At 38.6% G+C, this 20,167-nt stretch overlaps 1 protein-coding gene across 7 annotated transcripts in view; it reads left to right on the top strand.

The window, feature by feature from the left end:
- The window catches only part of MON2 (MON2 regulator of endosome-to-Golgi trafficking), a 158,003-nt gene that overhangs the window by 10,391 nt on the left and 127,445 nt on the right, over window positions 1–20,167 (top strand). For 6 of the 7 annotated variants that reach the window (XR_013347902.1, XM_077833626.1, XM_077833604.1 and 3 more), the window contains exons 2-4: window positions 5,504–5,567; window positions 12,499–12,626; window positions 14,244–14,375. Coding sequence is in view for 6 of the 7 variants with exons in the window: in XM_077833626.1 (XP_077689752.1) it covers window positions 5,504–5,567; window positions 12,499–12,626; window positions 14,244–14,375 (324 nt within the window). In the remaining variant the exon portion in view is untranslated. The remainder of the gene's footprint in view (window positions 1–5,503; window positions 5,568–12,498; window positions 12,627–14,243; window positions 14,376–20,167) is intronic. The other variant, XM_077833615.1, reaches the window with a different exon arrangement.

Genomic DNA, 20,167 nt, shown 5'->3' with positions numbered 1-20,167 from the left:
CTTACAGGTATTTTCCCTAATATCTTAAATATTTTGTTTGTGGGCATTTTTAGTTGCAGGTTGCTGAAAGTTGCAGTTCTTTACTGCATATGCTAGACATAGTCACAGGCCTGCTAGATCTATTATAAGTTCACAATCTCTTTGCATATCAGGAAATTAAGGAGCAACTTCCAAGAGTAACTGTAGTTTAGGTTTGTCAATAGTAGGAAGTTTTTGCACATTAACTGTACCATATGGGAAGGAGAATAACTATACCGGTATAAGTCACATTTATACCGATCCATGCTAGTGTAGTGGTCACCAACCCGTCGATTGCGATGGACAGGTCGATCCTGGGGACTCTTCCAGTCAATCGCAATCTTTGGTGGTATAGTGGGGCTGCCACTGGAAGTGGCCAGCACACCCCCGCAGGCAGGGGTCTCCACATACTGCTCGTGCCTGCAAGCAGCGCCCTTGCAACTCTCATTGGCTGGGAACAGGGAACTATGGCCAATGGGATCTTTGGGGGCTGTGTCTGCATAGAGGGGCAGCGCGCAGAGCCACAGACCCCCCGTTCCCCATACCAGGGGCTATAGAGGCACGTTGGCCCCTTCTGGGAGCAGTGTGGGGCCGGGGCAGTCAGGGAGCCTGTCTTAGCCTTGCTACGCTGCCGATTGGGAGCTGCCCATAGTAAATGTTACCCAGTGGGAGGCCACACCCCAGCCCTGAGCCCCCTCCCGGAGCCAGCACCCCGAATCCCCCCCGCCCCCCCTCCTAGAGCCAGCACCCCATACCCCCTCCTGCACCCCAACCCCTGCCCCAGCCCTGACCTCCCTCCCAGAGCCAGCACCCTGCACCCCAACACTCGGCCCCAACCTAGAGCCCCCTCCTGCACCCAAACACATCCCCAGAGCTTGCACTTTTCACCCCCTCCTGCACCCCATCCACCTGCCCCAGGCTCAGCCCAGAGCCTCCTCCCACACTGTAAACTCCTTGACCTTAGTCTGGAGCCCACACCCCCTCCCAAACTGCAACCCCTACCCCAGCCCAGTGAGACTGAGTGAGGGTGGGGGAGAGCGAGTGATGGAGGGGGGGTTGGATGGAGTGAGCGGAGGGGGTGGGGCCTCAGGGAAGGGGCAGGATAGATCCTGGGTTGCCCTTAGATTCAAAAAGTGATTTTGGGCTTTAAAAGGTTGGAGCCCACTGTGCTAGGGCTTTTACTGGTCTAATGGTATCAGTAAAAAGCACCACTAACTGAAATGGTTACACTGGTAAAGCTTTGAAGTGTAAACCAAGCCCTTACTCCCTGCATTCTTTTTTTGGGCTATATCTAAGACTGCTATCAACAGATTGTGTTTACTGTCATGGTAACTTTTGATGAGGTGGAGAGATCATTGCAACTGAAATGAGATTATTGATTCACTTCATATAAACTCAGGCACCCAACAGATTGCTCTGGCTGTGACCAAACAGCGAGAATCTATCTCTGTAATCTAAGGTCCCTGCACACTATATACATATAACTTCTCCCAACCCCCATCTCTTAATTCTTGTAGCAAAATCATGAAATTAAAATCAATAATACTTACTGCATATTCCTGGAATATTCCTTTAGCCTAATACTTCTAGTTTGAGGTAGCTGATTGAGAATACCTAACACTTCAGTCAGTTGGCTTTCCCAGTCTCTATAATATCATGGGAGTTGGCTCCTGTCATAGTAGCATCTGCATATATCAAAATACTAAAATTGCACAAAAATTAAATATAAAAGATACCCCATTAAACCATTACAACTGTGAGTGCTATTCGCTACAGAACATCTGTAGCAATAAAGATCTTATGTTACCACTTTGAAAGCCTGACACTTTACCCTGTTTGAATGAATTTGGTAGAGGAAGATCATGTTTGTGCTATTGACTGCAGTACTTTATCAGCAGTGCTGGCAGTCCTCTGCAACAGAGGCTATTAAACTCTTTCATAGGGTGGACCACACATGTAACAGATCCTGTGGCCCAGGGACCACCTCCTCCTCCTATTTGTAATCACCAAGACTTCCTGTTTATAATTTGGGACCATATATTGATGTTCTCCGTATTAAAGACACTCGATTCCATATTTCCTGGTAAGTGTATTGAACCACTAGGTAGACAGAGAACAAAGTAACTTAAACTAAAGCTTGTGTGTCATGCTGCATACAGTCAATAATTCTTTTTGATCAAAGTATATATCTTTTATTTTTAAAAAGAAACAAGCAGTGATGCTTTAAAATTAGTTTAATTTGTAAACATACTGGATATATAATAAAATAATTATAGTTAGCAAAGTCATATTATAGCTAGCAAAATAAACATTAATTCTTTCCTGCTAATAGACACTTGCTCATGAATTGGAGTTAGAGCACTAGAAATTTAATTTTTTGTAAACTTTTAGTACATGGTTAGTTTTTCAATAAAATATTCACATATCAGTATTCTTTTGCTTGTCACATGTAGTAATATAAATGTAGACAGTTTGATTAGTTTGGGCATTGTTTAGTTTTTTTAAATGATCATCTAACTTACTCTATTTCTGTGAATGAGAAAAATAAAGTATTCTGGTATTAAGAATGGCAGTAAAACATCTTGCTTTGGTCTCAACAATTTTTTTTTGTTTGTTTTCATCTAGTTTTATTCTGAAATATCTGCTATTTTTATACAGACATTGCAGAGCTTTGTAACCAGTTCAGGGGCATTACACTATAACGTTGTTTATTCCATTTTCCCAGCAAAGTATGGTAGCGTATGTGAACATCTTGTATCCACGGAAAGATTTAATTTTTCTTTGATTCAAATTGAGTTTGTCACTGCTGGCAGGAAAGAAATCAATTGCCAGAAGATGTGATGAGGTTTAGTTTGAAGATAATTGAAGTCAGACTGTGACAAGTAAATCCTTCATATTAATTAATAGAAATAATATAATGTGACAAGCTACTCCTAATTAGCCTGGCTTTTAGAACTGTAGCAGAACAGAGATGACTTCCTGAAAAATTTAAACATTTCAGCAAATGAAGTTAAGATAGTTAAAATAAATAAGAGTGTGTGTTCTGCAGTTTAAACTGAGATAATATATCTGCACATCGGTTTATGGTCATTACTGTACGTCAGTTCAGGTATGAGTTTTTGGAATATAGGAAAGTGGTGTTCAGCGCAGCTTATTTCCATTCCCAAAACTTTCAGGAATAAATTGAAATTTAACAGAGTGTAAGACTTGATGCATACTTCTACCATTTTCTTACTTGGACTTAATTGACAAAACTTGTAGATAGATAAAGGCATGTATTTAGAATTTAGGTTTTGTCTGAAAAATAAAATACATATAGTTCTTTGAAAGTTTGCAGTAGTAATATAAAATTAATTACAATGGCTCTCTGATTTTTTTTTTTTTTTTTTTAAGTTGACAGTGTAAATTTAACACTTCAGCCCCAGTTCTGCTGAAGTCCTGAGACCAGCTGCCCCCAGGCAGAAGCCAGAGGTGATGTATGGGGCGGGCACGTGGAGTCACATCTCCCCCACCCCGCCCCGATTTTTCCGCTCAGTCACATGGTGCTGCTGGGCCCCATGTCCCTGAATGGCAGCTGCTGGAGCTGGCAAGCTGGGAGCTGCAGGAGAACAGCTGCTTTTGCTGTTGCCTCTCCCCATGGAGCTAAAGCAGTGTCTCCTCCCTGCAGTTCCCAGCTGTTTGCTGTTGCTTTTCCACATGGAGCTAACACCTGGGAACTTCAGGAAGGAGCTGCTGAAGGTAAAGGGGGGGGTGTGTGTTCCTGTGGGGGCATGACTCAAGCTTTTTGGGGGGGGCAACGAACCTTTACATTGTGCTCTTCCCCCCACCTCCCCCGAGCAGGCACTAGTCATCTCTGGCAGAAGCTCTTAGACTCCCACCACAGGGCAGAAGCCCTGAGCTCTCCAGCACCCCAGACTGGTAGGTGGAGAATGGGGAGGGCGTGGGGGGGCTCAACTGTAAAATTGCCACATACAGCTCACAAGCTGTGGTTTGGCCACCCCTGTACTATGTCTGTAAACAATTATTTAAGCAATTATATAGCTCAATATACATTTATTCAGATTAATTTGTACACTTTTTATTATGCAATAAAACCGTGAATAATGTATTATTTACTAGATTTTTTTTTTTTTACTTGTGATTTGTCATGAGCTGTATTTGGATGGAACTGGAATTAAGTTAAAAATGCACCAAAAATTGATTTTTTTTAATTTTTTTAATTAAAGAAAACTACCTTATGTGCTGGATAGATAAGGAGGATAAAAGTTAATCAAAATATGTTTTGTATTTAAAACTGTTTTTTTTTTTTAAAACAAAGAAAGTATTATCTGTAATTTAGTGAATTGAACTGAGTATTTCTGATCACCATGTCTTTCAAGGCTTTAGAAGTAGTAGATCTCATCCTCACACTTAGTGTTTATGGATAAATTGGAAGAGAAAAAAAACAAGCTTTCCTGCTTTTTCAGCTGCCTGTTGTTTTCTCAATTTTAAATGAACTAGTCATTGAACTGAACTAGTTGAATAACTGAAATGAAGAAAATATTTTCTCTGCAATTGCAAAAGGCTGTCAAAAGCTAGTTTACAGCTTCAGCAAATTCTGGTTCTAGTGCTAGTCAGTGATGTCCATGAGTTCATTGGTTTAACTTTAAAACTTTGGCAGCAAACATGTACTACTTAATATTAATTAAATTTAAATGCTTGTAATAGATTATAATAAGGGTAGGCCTTAACACGAGGAGTTATAATTTCATATTAATTTTAAATACATGTATTTTTAAAAGACATTTATTTGATTATTACATTAAACTAAAGTAACACTTATATTGAATTAAAGATGAAAAATAGTCTAATTTGATGAAGTATCTCTTGTAGCATTTCAGAATGTTTTGATATACACCGCCTGCAGATCTTGTAACTATGTTGCATGATTGTTTTGGGGTTAAAGCTGGAAGTTTTGCCAGCTGATTCTAGTTTGACAACAGCCAGTTTTCCCATTGCTTCTCCAACATCAGCTGCTGCATCTAACAGCAGTGGACAGGTGTGTTAGCTGAATGCTACTGCTAAAATGATCAGTGAAAAAAATGCTGCTGATTATATTATTAGGCTTTGAGTCAGTGTTTCAGCTGAGATGAATGGTGCAATTTATACGTCCTAGCAATTGTCATGCTGTTGGAAGACTTGGGAAGTCTACATTATACAGGTTTTGTTTGGCAGAGATTATCTTTGTAACCATGAATTCACTTTCTTTTTTAAAGTTGAGATTCTTGATCACAATTGTGTGGAGAGAGATGGAGATTGTGGCTGCAGAATTTCAGAAAGCACAAAGCCCTCACTGTCAGATTGGTTGTACATACTGAGAATACAACAAAACTGCACTGATGTTTGCAGTGTTACAATTTTCATTAACCATAGATAACTTCTCTTTCTTTTCAGATAATGTAGATGTAAAGTAGCTGCTGAACTAATTGTTATCTCTTGCTTATAGGCTGCTGAATCAGGAATAATAAAAGTTAAAACAATAGCTGCAAGAAACACCGATATTTTGGCAGGTAATTATATACAATAGCAATACAGTTGGGAAATGTGTTTTGGGTCACTGAAAGCAAAACATTTTTTTAAAGATGTTGCAGATATGTAAAATCATCTTTCAGGTTTTTAGAACACATGGCATCAGTAATATGCTACTGTTTGGTGCATAGCAAATAAACCACAATAATGTTGGAATATCTTGTAGAATACTTGCATTTCCTTCTGTTACTATATTTGTTAGTGAAGGGCTCAAAATTTTCTACTCCTGGGGGGATTCTGCCCCCCAAAATTAAAAATTTTGCAAAATTCTGCATATTTTGTTAAAATGATGCAATATAATCACACTGGTTTCCATTGTTTTGGTAATTTATTTATACTACAATACAGAAAAAAGTCAAACTATTCAGCATTTCCTAAACACATGAAAGTTAAGTTACAAACACTTCGTAACTAATACCCTGCATTCCAGTTATAATTCTGGATTTTCATTTAAATTACATTACAGAACATCAAACAGGGAGGGGAAAAAAAAAGGAGAATGTCATTTTAAATTGCTCAGACTTCCACACATGAAAGTCATACTGTTTTGCTAATCATTGTCCTGGACCTGGCTGGGTACTTTGGGAAGTGCTTGGTTCTGATTGTCCTGACATTTTATTGGCTGGTAAATGTTTTATTTGCCCTCAGTCTTTTTTTTAATGGGTGAGTAAAATCCTGAGTTGTAATCTAAACCTACTGTGCCACTTTGGCACAGGAAAAAAGTGAGAAAGCACATAGACCTTCCTAGCTGATTCCCTTACTGTCATTTATAAGGCTTTACCTGACTCTGGCAATGTAGGGGCCTTAAAACTTTTACAGGTGTTATGCTCCTAGGGGAACTGACTGAGAATGGGAACAGTTATCTAACACTAGGAACATTAACAATGTTATTAGGCAGGCAGGCTGTTACATTTCAGCCTCAGAGAATGGGGTCAATTAAATATCAGGCAGGCTGCTACGTTTCTGCCTCGAGCATAATAAAAAGCCCTGCCTCTCCCTTATCCGGTGAGCCACAGTAGCAAGTGAGAGGGACAGAGTCTCTCTTGCTCGTTGGTATACATGCACATCCAGACCCGCCTCCTGACTGTGATCAGCGTCTCCCATGTCCAGCCCTCTTCCGCCCCCTCCCTGCAGTGACTTGAGTCTCTGAGACTGCTCCAGGCACACTGGAACAGATGTGCTGCCGGGAAGAGGTGCATGTGCCCCCGCAGATTTCTTTTGCATTTTTCTGCCTGGGGGCACAGAAATATGTGGACCATATTCGGGCACAGAATTCCGTCAGGAGTAATTTTCAGTTGTTCTTCTACTGACCTGTTGATTGAGCAGAGAAAAGTAACAAAAAATATTAACAACTCTTGTAAGGACTCTCAATATCTCTTGTTCACCGTGCATGTTCATCTGACCATTTGTTGCCCAGGGAGTTGTACAATATGCCCATTTATCTAATGAGTCTTGCCTGTGGAGACTACAGTACCCAGCAGCCAGTGCTTCATCTTAATCTGAGTAGAGGTTGCTCACATTGAGATGCAGTATAGCCTTTTGGGACTGGAAATCCCTGTGGACTGCAGCTGTGCAACCTTAAAATGATCTGTCCAGCTTTCTGCAACTTTATTAAATTGCATATAATCTGTTGGTTTCTTGCATGTTGCCATTAGAGCCCTCAGAAGGGCAAAAGTTTGGATGTCCCTGCATTAACACACCAGTGTTTAGCACAGCAGTACTTAAACAAAATCCCCACAACAGAATAATTTGAAAGTTTGAGAAAAGACGATGCAATATAAGGGTACTTCTATATTAAGAGATGTAAAAATATTGCTGAGGAGGAGATTCCTGTAAGTGTTTGAAATAGCAGTCCCTCCCCTCTATTTTACTTTAATGTCTCTTTTATTTGTTTGTTTTTTTGTTTTCACTGCTGTCATGAATGCTGACATAAGTGGGAAAACATAAGCCAGGTAATGTCAGCTATGCATCAAAAGACACAAATTTAAGATAAATAGACAAAAGAGAAATCTCCATTTACTCATTAGGAAAGCTATCAACATTCTGCAGAGTATTAGTCACACAAACAATTTGCATTTTAAAAATACTAGTTCATGGTGTAAAATTTTTCATCTTCATTCCAAAACTGAAGAATTGTGAAAGGTCATGGTATTCTGAGTATATCTGGACCGACTTTTTTTTAAAGGAACACTCTTAAAGTATTTTTCATAAGTTTAAAAAAAAAAAGTATTTATGAAATAAGTTTAAAATGAAACACCTTTACTGTAATTAGTTTCCTTCACCAATAATGACACAGATTTGTTTTTTGTTATAGGGCTACTCATAAGCAGATACAATAGAAATATATTTGATTTTTTGACAAAAATCTAAGGTTTTCTGAATAGAGACTTATTTTTATTTTCTTTCATTTGCCCTACTTTGCCATATCTGTGTTATAACATGATGGTCCCCTGACTGTTTGTCTTTGTAGATGGGATTAAATGTGTCAATACACTATCTGGGAATCTTGTTATAACATGCAAGTGTTATATGTAGTTATAATGCAGTTTAGTCCTGTCTTCACAGACGAGACTGAACCACATTATGACAAGGTTGGAGCTGCATCTTTCGTCAGGAAACTGTTGTGCGAAAGCCAAGCAAGGTTCAGTTTATAGTGTAGATGGGTCTCCAGTGGTAGATAGTGGTAACTAAACTTTGAAGGTAGTGTTCCACTGAGATGAGTGAAGGTTGCACTTCAGTTTTATGGTCTGGCTGCAGACTTAATCCAGTATTAGTATTAGTTTATACTCTGAACATTCTTTGCAGCATCTTAAACTATAGCCCTTGCAGACAACAGATTTTATCTATTCTGAGATTTAATATGTTCTTAGCATCTTTCTAGATATGTTGCAGGGTTGATGGAGCTTTAAAATGTAGACTGGGATGTTTCCATCTCACTGTGCCTTGAAGCCAGAGCATAGGTTAATGCATGAGGTACCAAACTTTTCTGGATAGGTGAAATGGTCAGAATTCTCTTCAGATGCAATAGATTCAGATGAAGGAATTTTATTCCCTCTGTGGCCCATTCTGGTTTCAAATAACTGTTTTCTTGTATCATTTGGAAGTGGGATATTAAAGGGATATTGATATTATAAAAATCATACTTGTGCCTGATATATTTTTACTTGTGTTAAGTAAGTGACAATAGTTAGATGACTTCAACTGAAAGATTAGAGAATTTTTGTCATCTTTTCAGTTGGCTTGCTTGTTCATTTGTCAGCGCTTTCAATGTTTGCCCTGTATAATCCGTCATTTTATGTGTGTCGTCATATCTGTCATACAACAACAAAAGTTAGAAACTTCATTTTTTAAAAAACCCTAAAGTTTAGATTCTGAGTATGTGAATAAATTTCAGGAAACGTGTGGATATTCCACATGTGGGGATTTTGTTGACCCTGCTCATGAGTGTTGACTAGCTGAGCTTTGCTAGTATGTCAGTACTACTTCTCAAAAAGAGATTACTTGAGGGGAAGAGAGGAAACACAGCTATAAAGAATGACATGGGGTTTACTATGTCTGTATCTTTTGCTAATGCTTGATAGTGTCCCTTTAAAGATTCTGCCAGTTTTTTCTGTTTTTCAAGATGTCAACATTTTCTGGTTTTGCTTTAGCTCAGTGTTTGCACATTTAAATTTAGGCAGTGCCAGTCTGGTTTCCCAAACATCCTACTTAAAACCCCAACCTTTTGTGGAGGCTGTGTACATACATGTGTACTGTTAAAGCTGAAGAACATTTTCGTTGAGAACATGATGAGGCAAACATTACTACTGCTACAGGATTAAGGAAAATTTGCAAGACAGTTCATTGATCCAGCACTCAAATTTTCTTATTTTTTTATGCCAACTCTGTTGTCTTTCTCGAGAACAGATTAGAAAATATCTTTAGTCACTGTACAAGTTTAAAAATTAAAATTTAAAGGTGGACTGAAATGCTTCTTCTAAATTAATGAATGGACTGCTTAAGATCATAATTATATGTGTGTGTGTGTATATATGTATATAAATAACACTAAGGGTTTATATATATATTGTATTTATAATTTTTAAACCATATATGTAGTTTAAATAAAAATTATAAATACAATAAATACAGTTCAAAAGTAAACTAAGGGTTTTTATAATCTGTGAGGACATGAGTTCATTATTATGCCTTCTCCTGGAAGAGTTTTGACATTGCTAATAAGTGACATAATCTTCCTTCTTCACATGGTTTTGAATATTTGTGATGTCTTCAATACTTTCAGGAGGGAAACAACCTTGAGTTCAGATCACAGTGGATAAGTATGAGAAGCAATTATTTTCACATCTTTGGTTTTAAAAGATGCACTTATAAGACTTACCACTTTTAGACCACTCATGTTTTCAGTTAAACGCATTTTCTTATTCAAAGCTGAATTTTCTCTTCTTTTCTGAAATAGTAGATGAAATTTCAAGTCTTGGTTTTTTATCTGTATCTGTTTTTTTTAATAAAAGAAAAGGAGTACTTGTGGCACCTTAGAGACTAACAAATTTATTTGAGCATAAGCTTTCATGAGCTAAAGCTTATGCTCAGATAAATTTGTTAGTCTCTAGGGTGCCTCAAGTACTCCTTTTCTTTTTGCGGATACAGACTAACACGGCTGCTACTCTGAAACCTGTTTTTTTAATGTAAACTAATTAGGGGGTATAAAAGGGAAGTGGAACTGGATTTCTATCTGTCGCTTTTAAAATGGGAGTTAATCTCCCAGATTCTGGTTTTGGTGATAACTTGGAGAAAACACTTTTTAATTATATATCTGTATCAATCTACAAAAATTTAGTACAGATGGACCACTGAAATCAAGATAGATTGACCTTTGTAGTAGGATAAAATACTTCCTTAGACCGTGTCTACACTTGCAGTGGCACGTAGGGTACGTGTAGCTACATGTTGCTGTAAAAAGCTGGTTTCATTCACGCTCACTGTGGTGTGTAGCTCCATGTGGCAGTGAAAGACACTGGCAGCATGGAGACAGCAGGATGCTGTGCAACTAAAAGTAGCACTGTAGAGGTGAGAGGCACTGCTTGGATGTGGAGAGAGCTGTGTAGGGTATATATCCTAGAGGTTCAGGCATATAGGGTTCATTATTTGTCTGAGCTGTGCCTCACTGTCAATGCTATTGTTTGTGTGCTAACTGGGCATGCAGAGTCTGCACTCTACAGGCTGACGTAAGCATAGACTACCCTTTTTTTATTTAAATATACCACGTGCGTGATATTGTATTAAGGTTGTCCACCACCTTTTCAGTTTTTTATCCTTCTCTCCTAATTATCAACTCTTGACTCCTTTTCAGGACTCTACTGGGAGTTGTGTGTGTGTGGAATAAATTTACAATATTTTTCTTATCTAATTGTCATTTGGAGTTCAGTGACAATTGTGGGGAGAAAATTATAAATAAAAGCACTTCAGTTCACTGATCAATAATTTATAACTCGTGTGGTTAGAGAACCGTGGAACATTTAGCAGAAGAATGCTAGTGCTGGCTGCAGATTTGTGTTCCTGTGACTTAAAAAGCCGATTGTTTTGCTTAAAACAGAGTTTTGTGGCTAATTTTCAATTCTGATGTTTGTTTGTTTTTACAGCCAAAATATTGAGGATTAAAAAGTGGTTTGTGCTCATACACATTCAGGGATGCCTGTCCGATTATTTTTAAATAAGATTTCAACGTTGGATCTATAATATCCAGATCTGTATATCTGTCGATAAATTGTTTATATTACCCTGTAGTGGCTCTGAAGAAACTGCCATTATAGAATGCAGATTTGTTTAAATACATTCACTTTGGCTGATCCTTTATAAGTCCACAGATATAACACGTGTGTGTGTGTGTGTGTGTGTGTGTATACATATATATATTTTATAACAGGAAGCAGACACTTAACATTCCTTTAGGCCTTTTTTGAGATGTTTTAGTCAAGAGGCTAATGCTTCAGCTTTTAAATACTTTTTTGTTGCTCTTAACTTGATGTCAGTTTTCCAATCAGTTGTTGGAACATTGAGTAACAAAACAAACTCTCACATATACTCCAAATTTCTTTGAGTTTTACATAAATAAAAAGCTGTTTATGTCTGCTGTTTGCCATCATAGCACAAGTATAAGTTTTACTTATGAGAGCTACGGTACAACGACTAACTTTTGTTTTTCTTAAACTCAGTGTATCCTTATGTGAATGTCCTATCGAGGGCTCTAAATGACCAGTCATTCCCCCTGCACTATATGGGGCCATGTGGTTGGTGATCAGTATTGCTTTGATTTTTTTCCCCCCAACCACTCTGTCTGCAGTGGTATACATCTTTGTGCTACACATGTAGCACCTCCTTGATGCAGTGCTCCATACATGGATATCCAACGGATTGAGGAGATTGCACATTTGAAACTCCTTGCAGAGCCCAAAGGGGAAGAGAGGGCTTCGTGAAGATTGGAAGAGGTTTATGACCATGGACAAATCAAAGTCACTATAGAAATAAGTTTGAGGGTTAGGAAGAAAGAAAGACAACGATGAGGAGATGCACTAAGATGGGGCAGAGTGAGGAGGACAAGAGGGGGTGTGGGGATCAGAGCACTGTGGGAAGGGTTAAGAGAGGATAGGACAAGAAGCTTATTTGCAGGTCAAGTATTCAGGAGAGTACTGGCAGTTCTCTCACCCTTAATCCAATTGCTTCTCCCCAGTTTAAAAATATCTGCCATAAATGTCAAGATTGGAGATTCTTTTTGGGTTTTGTTATTGTTTAGGATTTGAATAACTGGTAACAATTAGTGATCCCGTGTTTTAAGACTAACAAGTATTTGCCTTACATTGTTCAAATCAGCAAACTGTTAAAAGTTAACCAACTTTCCTTATCTGTGTTCAAAAGCATTGAAAGAGAACAGCTCAGAGGTAGTTCAGCCGTTTCTAATGGGCTGTGGAACAAAGGAACCAAAGATTACTCAACTGTGTCTAGCAGCCATACAGAGACTTATGTCACATGAAGTTGTTTCAGAGGTAAGATGGATGTTATATTAAAATATTGTCTTGTACTGAAATATTTAAAGTATTCAATATTTAACAAAGATAAAAATACTATTATAAGACTGCTTTCTAAAGCTGAAACAAATGTATGTATATTAAAATGAATATAATTGGGTGGAAAATGTTGGGGTTTTTTTTGAGTTTCAAATATCAGTCAAAATCCAATCCCCCACATTGGAGGCGAAGGAAAAGTATATAAAAATAAAAGGGTATTCTTTTGTAGAATCCATTACAATAGTTGGATTCTGTAGATGGGTCAGCAGCAGTTAGCTAGGAAACACTGTTGCCAAACTTATATTGACATAGTCCATAGAAATCAATGCCACAACCCAGGAAGACCTCTTTTTACATGATTAAAAATGGCTGATTTGAAAAACTGTTTTGGCTAACATGGTTGTAGTGCTGTATGAAAAGGGCACAGTTAAGCACTCAAAAGTTGGTACATACGACACTTAAGAATGGAAGTGTAATCTTTACTCCGCCTGCCTCTGTGTATGAATAGTATATTATTATATTAAAGTTTCAATTGCATAGCTCTTGAATTCAGTATAATAAGCAACAACAATAATATGCTTAGACAGCGGAGGTTTGTAGCGCCAAGTGTCCAAGACCATACTGCACAGCTTTATTCCTAGCATCTATGAGCTCCCCAGGGTTATTACTGATCTGGTGCAGGTTAATTGTGGGCAATGGTGGGCCACCAGTCTGTGACTCGGCAGTGTCCTTTTCTGACCTCAAGTCCAATCTTCAAGGTTTGATATGCGGAGACTTTGTCTCCAAGGCAGGCAACGTGACCCAAAAGAGCCAGCTGTCAGTGGCCAATGATGAGTCGAGTCATCTTGATGCCAGTTCTCAATGATGCATCCCTATTATTGAAAAAGTCAAACCATCTTGTACCCAGTAGTCGCTGCTGGCAATGCATATGAAATGTCTCCAACCTCCCAACATCTTGTTTAAGCAGCATCCATGTTTTAAATGCATATAAGAGGATCTGACTAACGCAGGTTTGATAAATCTGTACTTCTGCATATAGTTTTAACCTTCTTTTGGCTCCAGGCCCTATGCAGGTCCATGTGCCTGTTTGATGATATAACATACATTTGTTACCATAATCTTAAACACATTAACATCTAGTAGTACTGCTTTTTACTGTATGTGTCAAACAGTCCATGAAAGTAATACGTATTAAAAATACATACAAAGCTGTGTTTAGACAGAGTGATATACATATTTTTCTTGCATATATAGGTCACTGAAGTTTATAGCCAAATTAGCTTTGTAGTGAATTGTCTCTTCCTCTAAGAGAAGTTGTGCTTCTGGTTGAAATATGAAGTGTGCACTCAGGTTGACAAAATGATTAAAATACATGCCTTAAATAGAAGATAACTGATCACGTAAGTCTCTTGCTATCCAGGACTATTGTGACAAAGAAATTAGTATTATGTTCTCTGTGTGTTTATAAGGTTGTAGGAAAAAAAATGAATTTCATATAGTATATGTGAATGCTGTATTTTAAATGTATGTGTAATCATGGTATTAAATACAAAGTATATAAAATTTAATTGCACATATCAAATTATTTCTTCATAGGCTGCAGCTGGAAATATTATTAACATGCTTTGGCAGCTGATGGAAAATAGTCTTGAAGAACTTAAATTACTTCAGACGGTTCTAGTACTTTTAACAACCAATACAGTTGTCCATGATGAAGCACTCTCCAAGGTAGGAATTTGTTTATGCAACTATGGTATTTATTTTAACATACTAACTTACTTATCTAAATCAATTCCACTGAAGGAATGTACCTGCTTCCGAAACACAGGCCCTGATCCTGCAAACACTTGTTGAAATATATAGTCCTTTAGTAAAGATAAAAATACTTTTTGGTAAGTGAGCACAAAAGGATGCTTTGTCGTTATAAAGAATCTTTCATTCAAACATCGCAAAGTACTTTACCAAGGAGGAGAGTAGTAATATCCCCATTTCATAGAAGGGAAAACTTGATTATGGAAAAGTTAAGTGAGTTGCTCAAGATGAAATATTCTGCCACTGTCTGTTTGTGTATTGTAACTAACAGGCTTAACTGATCAGCAGCTACTACTTGGTGTGATACCCTAATGTATACTCTGCTGGTGAGAGTACTAGAAATTGAAATCTGTAGCATATTTTAAATATTCTTATTTTATCATATGTAGGATATCAAATAACATGTATTTTTTTAATATTTGAAACAAGTTAAAAGAAAATAATATTTTAAAAAGCAACATTGGGAGCAATATGAGTTGCCTTAACCTAGTAAGCGTGGTCCACTATCAGTTACTCTTCGCTGGTAGTTGTAACATCAGTGAAAAAGTTCAGAAGAATAGAAGCTGGCAGAATTTTGATAGTGGGGCAGGAGTGTACACATTCTTGAAATGAGGAAAACCAGAATAAATGTTAAGAGAACAGGCAGGTGAGATAAACTTTTATTGGACCAGTTTCTGCTGGGGAGAGAGAGAAGCTTTCAAACTTGCACAGAGCTGCTCTTTAGGTCTGGGAGAGGTACTCAGACTGTCACAGCTAAATAGAAGGGTAGAACAGATGAGGAGTTAGCACATGTTATAAGGGACCATTCATAGTGAAGCGGACAGTTAGCACTTGTACAGTCATAGGACCAAGAAAGGTTAGTGGGGTACACATTGTTATAATGAGACATAAATCCAGTGTCTTTAAGTCCATGATTTTTAGTATTTAACAAAGTTATGAATTTAAGCTCCTAGACTCATATTTTGAAGGTGGTGTTCTACTTTCCTTTGAGGATGAGGACTGAGAGGTCAGATATGGAGTGGTTGCTTTGTGAAAAGTGTTCGCCCACAGGTGATAAAGCATTTGTGTGTTATCATTTTTCTGTGCGAGTTCATTTGACAGTATAGTGATTGTCTCATTTCACCCACATAGTTGTTACTGGAGCATGGATGAAGTACACCACATGTGATGATAAGCATGTGTAGGACCCATGCATTTTGGAAGATGTGTTGTGGGTAGTATTGATCATCAATACTATGGGGAATATAAACAGGAAAATCTAGAAATACTAGTGAATAAACACAACTGAGATATAGTGGGCATCGGAGACTAGGTGGGATAACACGACTGGAATATTGGTATAGATGGGTACAGCTTGCTCAGCTAACTGGTGATCCACTGGATCATGGTGTACGTGTAAAAAAAATCTAGTCAGGTGCCTGATGAATCTGCTTATTGATGACGTGCCCAATTCAAAAGCAACACGGCTTGTTACAAGTTTCACAGATCCATGTGTTGTCTGAGTTGGAGTAAAAGATTACAGCACGCTGATTTCTTCTCTCACTTTGCTTCTATCCTCTGGATCAAAGCCACTTCATGCTGAGCTGTACCAGTGCCAGATGTTCCCTCCAGAGTGAATGGAATTCTGAATGCTCCCCCTAGCTGTCTACATTGCTAGTGAACAATTTCATATAATTTTTGCACACATTGTGATACTGTCATAAAGGGCAGCCCCACTTTCTAGAGCCGTTTCAAATCTCACTGTACAAAATATTCTTGTGGATATAGTCACTGCCCATTCTTCTGACATGACCGAGCCATCACAGCCTCCTCTTCTTGATAGTAGTTTCTAAGTGTGTCAATCCTGCATGCTCCAGCACTTCTGTGTTTGGTATTTTGTCTTCCACATGAGATGCCTGTGCAAGATTCTGGACATAAAGTGGGAAGTTGTTCAGTCTCCTGATGTGTTTAGCATACGTTGTCCATGTTTCTGAACCATAGAACAGGAATGACAGCATGCAAGTCTCATAGATCCTCATCTTCACCTTAGTTGATAGTTTGCTGTTATTCCATGCACTTTTCTGTAATAGCCTGAAATTCGTAGCTGTTTTTTCAATTCTGTTAGTTCAGTCTGAGGGTCAAGATTCCTGCTGATCATAGAACCCAAGTAGCAAAAGCTGTCAACTATGCAAAGAGATTTACGTTCCAGAGTAATGTCAGGCACTGGTTCTTCCACCCTTTGGTATATGATCACAGTCTTCTTGAAACTGATTGTCAACTCAAAGCTCTTGCATGATGCAGAAAATCTGCCCAAGAGATTTTGCAGAGAAGAAAGTCAGGAAGGACAAAAAAGGGAAGAATCAAAGATAAATACACTTGCACTGAGGTTCAGATGGAAATAGGAGACAGACTTGTTGAAAATCTCTGGATAAAAGGGGTAAAAGACAAGGATGATGTCATTGTGTAGGAGTCTACTGTAGATCAGATAACCAGGAAGAAGAGGTAGATGAGGCTTATTTTTTTTAAACAACTAACAAAATCATCCAAAACACAGGACTCTGTGGTGATGGGGGACTTCAACTACCCAGATATCTATTGGGAAAATAGTACAGCAGGGCACAGATTATCCAACCAATTCTTGGGAAGCATTGGAGATAGCCACTAGAGGAGAGGCTGTTCTAGATTTGATTTTTGACAAATAGGGAGGAACTGGTTGAGCATTTAAAAGTGGAAAACAGCGTTAGATGAAAGTGACCATGAAATGATAGAGTTCATGATTCTAAGGAACGGTAGGAGGGAAAACAGCAGAATAAAGATAATGGATTTCAAGAAGGCAGACTTTAGTAAACTCAGGGAGTTGGTAGGTAAGATCCCATGGGACGCAAGTCTAAGTGAAAAAACAGTTTGAGAGAGTTGGCAGTTTTTCAAAGAGACATTATTAAGGGCATAAGAGCAAACTATCTCGCTGCTTAAGAAAGATAGGAAATGTGGCAAGAGACCAACCTGGTTTAACCAGAAGATCTTCAGTGATCTGAAACTCAAAAAAGAGTCCTACAAAAAGTGGAAACTAGGTCAAATTACAAAGGATGAATATTTTAAAAAAGCACAAGTATGTAGGGACAAAATTAGAAAGGCCAATGCACAAAATAAGATTAAACTAACTAGAGACATGAAGGGTAACAAGAACACAAATACATGAGAAGCAAGAGGAAGACCAAGGACAGGGTAGGCCCATTACTCAATGGGGGCAGAAAAGACAATAACGGAAAATGTGGAAATAGTAGAAATGCTAAATGACTTTTTTGTTTAGTTTTCACCAAAAAGGTTAGTAGTGATAGCACATCTAAGAGAGTGACTACCTGTGGAAATGAGGTAGTATTTAAGGTTAAAATAGTGAAAGATCAAGTTAAAAATTACTTAGACAAGTTAGATGTTTTCAAGTTGGCATGGCTTGATGAAGTACGTAGAACACTCAGGGAGCTGACTGAGGAGATATCTGAGCCATTAGCATTTATCTTTGAAAACTCATAGAAGACAGGAGTGATTCCAGAGGACTGAAAGAGGGCAAATATAGTGCCAATTTATAAAAAAGGGAAATAAGGACAACCTGGGGAATTACAGACAAGTCAGCTTAACTTCAATACCTGGAGAGATAATGGAACAAATAAGCAAGTTGCAAACACCTAAAAGATAATAAGGTGATAAGTACTAGTCAACATGGATTTGTCCAAAACATCATGTCAAACCAATGTAATATCTTTCCTTAAGAGGGTAACAAGCCTTGTGAATAAGGGGGGAAGTGGTATATGTGGTATATTTTGACTTTAGTATGGTTTTGATACGGTCCCATAAACTAGGGAAATATAGTCTAGATGGAGCTACTGTAAGGTGGATGTACAACTAAGCTAGAAAACCACTCCCAGAGAGTAGTTGTCAGTGGGTCACAGTCAAGCTAGAAGGGCATATTGAGTGCGGTCTCTCAGGGATCAGTCCTGGGTCCGGTTTTGTTCAATATCTTCATAAATTATTTGGATAATAGCAGAGAGAGAACACTTAAAGTTTGTGGATAATACCAATCTAAGAGAGGTTGTAAGTGCTTTGGAGGATAGGATTCAAATTCAAAATGATCTGGACAAACTGGAGAAGTGGTCTGAAGTAAACAGAATGAAATTCAGTAAGGACAAATGCGAAGTATTCCACTTAGGCAGGAATAGTCAGAAGCGGGACGGGGGGAGATGATTTGGGATATGCAGAGCTGCGGCAGCCAGAGAAAGAGGCGACTTTCCCCAGCTGCAGGGCTGCAGCTGCCGGGGAGAGACAGCCGTCCTTCCCAGCCTCAGCGCTGTGGCTGCTGTGGTGGGGGAGAGACCTCCCTCCTTCCCAGCCCCAACTTGGGGGAGAAAGGGCACATCCATCACATTAGAAAGGTAAGACTACTGATATTAAAATATGAGTTGTGTGCTTTTATTTGTAGAACAAAAAAAGTTAATTAAGTTTTGGGTTTTTTTATATAGCGCTTTTATCCAAAGTGCTTTACAATAGTTAGCTAATGGAACAAACAACATTTGGAAAGATCATTAAGTGGTCCACCAAGACCCTCAGCTATTTTCAAGTGGTCCTCGAAAAAAAGTTTCAGAACCATTGGTCTAGAAAATATGACTTACGAGGGAAGTTTGAAAAAAAATTGGGTTTGTTTAGTCTGGAGAAGAAAAGATTGAGGGGGGACAAAATAGTTTAAGTATATAAAAGTACAAGGAGGGGGGTGAAAAATTCTTCTCCTTTACGTCTGAGGGTAGGACAAGAAGCAATGGTGATTTAGGTTGCATTTAGGTTGTCAGGATAGTTAAGCACTGGAACAAATTGCCTAGGGTGGTTGTGTAATCTCCCTCATTGTAGGTTTATTAAGAACAGATTAGACAAACACTTGTCAGCAATTGTTTAGTTATTACTTAATCCTGTCCTGAGTCCTGGGGATTGGACTAGATGAACTATTGAGGACCCTTCCAATCCTGTACTATGATCACAGTTGAGATATGTCTGCACATTTTGCATCTGTTGGTCTGACAGTCTGGCACCACTTTGAGGTGGTGGATCCTGGTCGTTAGCAAGGTCCTCATCTTCGTTAGCATAGGCTTTCAGTTTAACCACTTCCTTGGTGTTTTGGTATTTTAGGGTTAACCTGTGGCTTTTATTTGCAAGGTCTAATCCTTCTCTTCCTCCCTGTCCAGTAGGGTCAAAATCTGAACTCTTGTGTAACAGAATCCATTGTCTGGCTGGGTTATTTATTTTGCAGGATGTTTATCCCTTTCTAGCCATGTGTCACAAGAACCTTTTTCAATATGGGAAATAACCGTCCATCCACACACACCTAGCTGTCACCTACCCCACCAGAACCCATACGGGCTATCATTAAACAGTTACAACCCATTCTTGATGGGGACCACATCCTGAAAGAAATCTTTCCTGAACCCCCTCTTCTGGTCTTGAAGCAACCCCTCTCCCCCCACCATAGAGAGCTTGCTGTCCTAAAGAGATACCATCCATTTTCACTAGCATGTTAGACTCCAGGTTCTTTTGTCCTTCCATTACCAGCCTCTGCTTCCACATAGAATCAGATGTCATGTCCACTAAGAGACTACAAGTCATATCCAAAATATCTAGAGATGAGAGTTTGCCTGCTCTCCCCTGCATCCGTGTAACCCAGTAACCTCATCTTTCCTCAGTAGCTG

The sequence above is a fragment of the Eretmochelys imbricata genome, chromosome 1, assembly GCF_965152235.1.
Source record: "Eretmochelys imbricata isolate rEreImb1 chromosome 1, rEreImb1.hap1, whole genome shotgun sequence".
In the NCBI taxonomy this organism is placed as follows: domain Eukaryota; kingdom Metazoa; phylum Chordata; order Testudines; family Cheloniidae; genus Eretmochelys; species Eretmochelys imbricata.
Note: the sequence above shows the minus strand (reverse complement) of the source record. Positions and strands in the feature narration are given on the sequence as shown.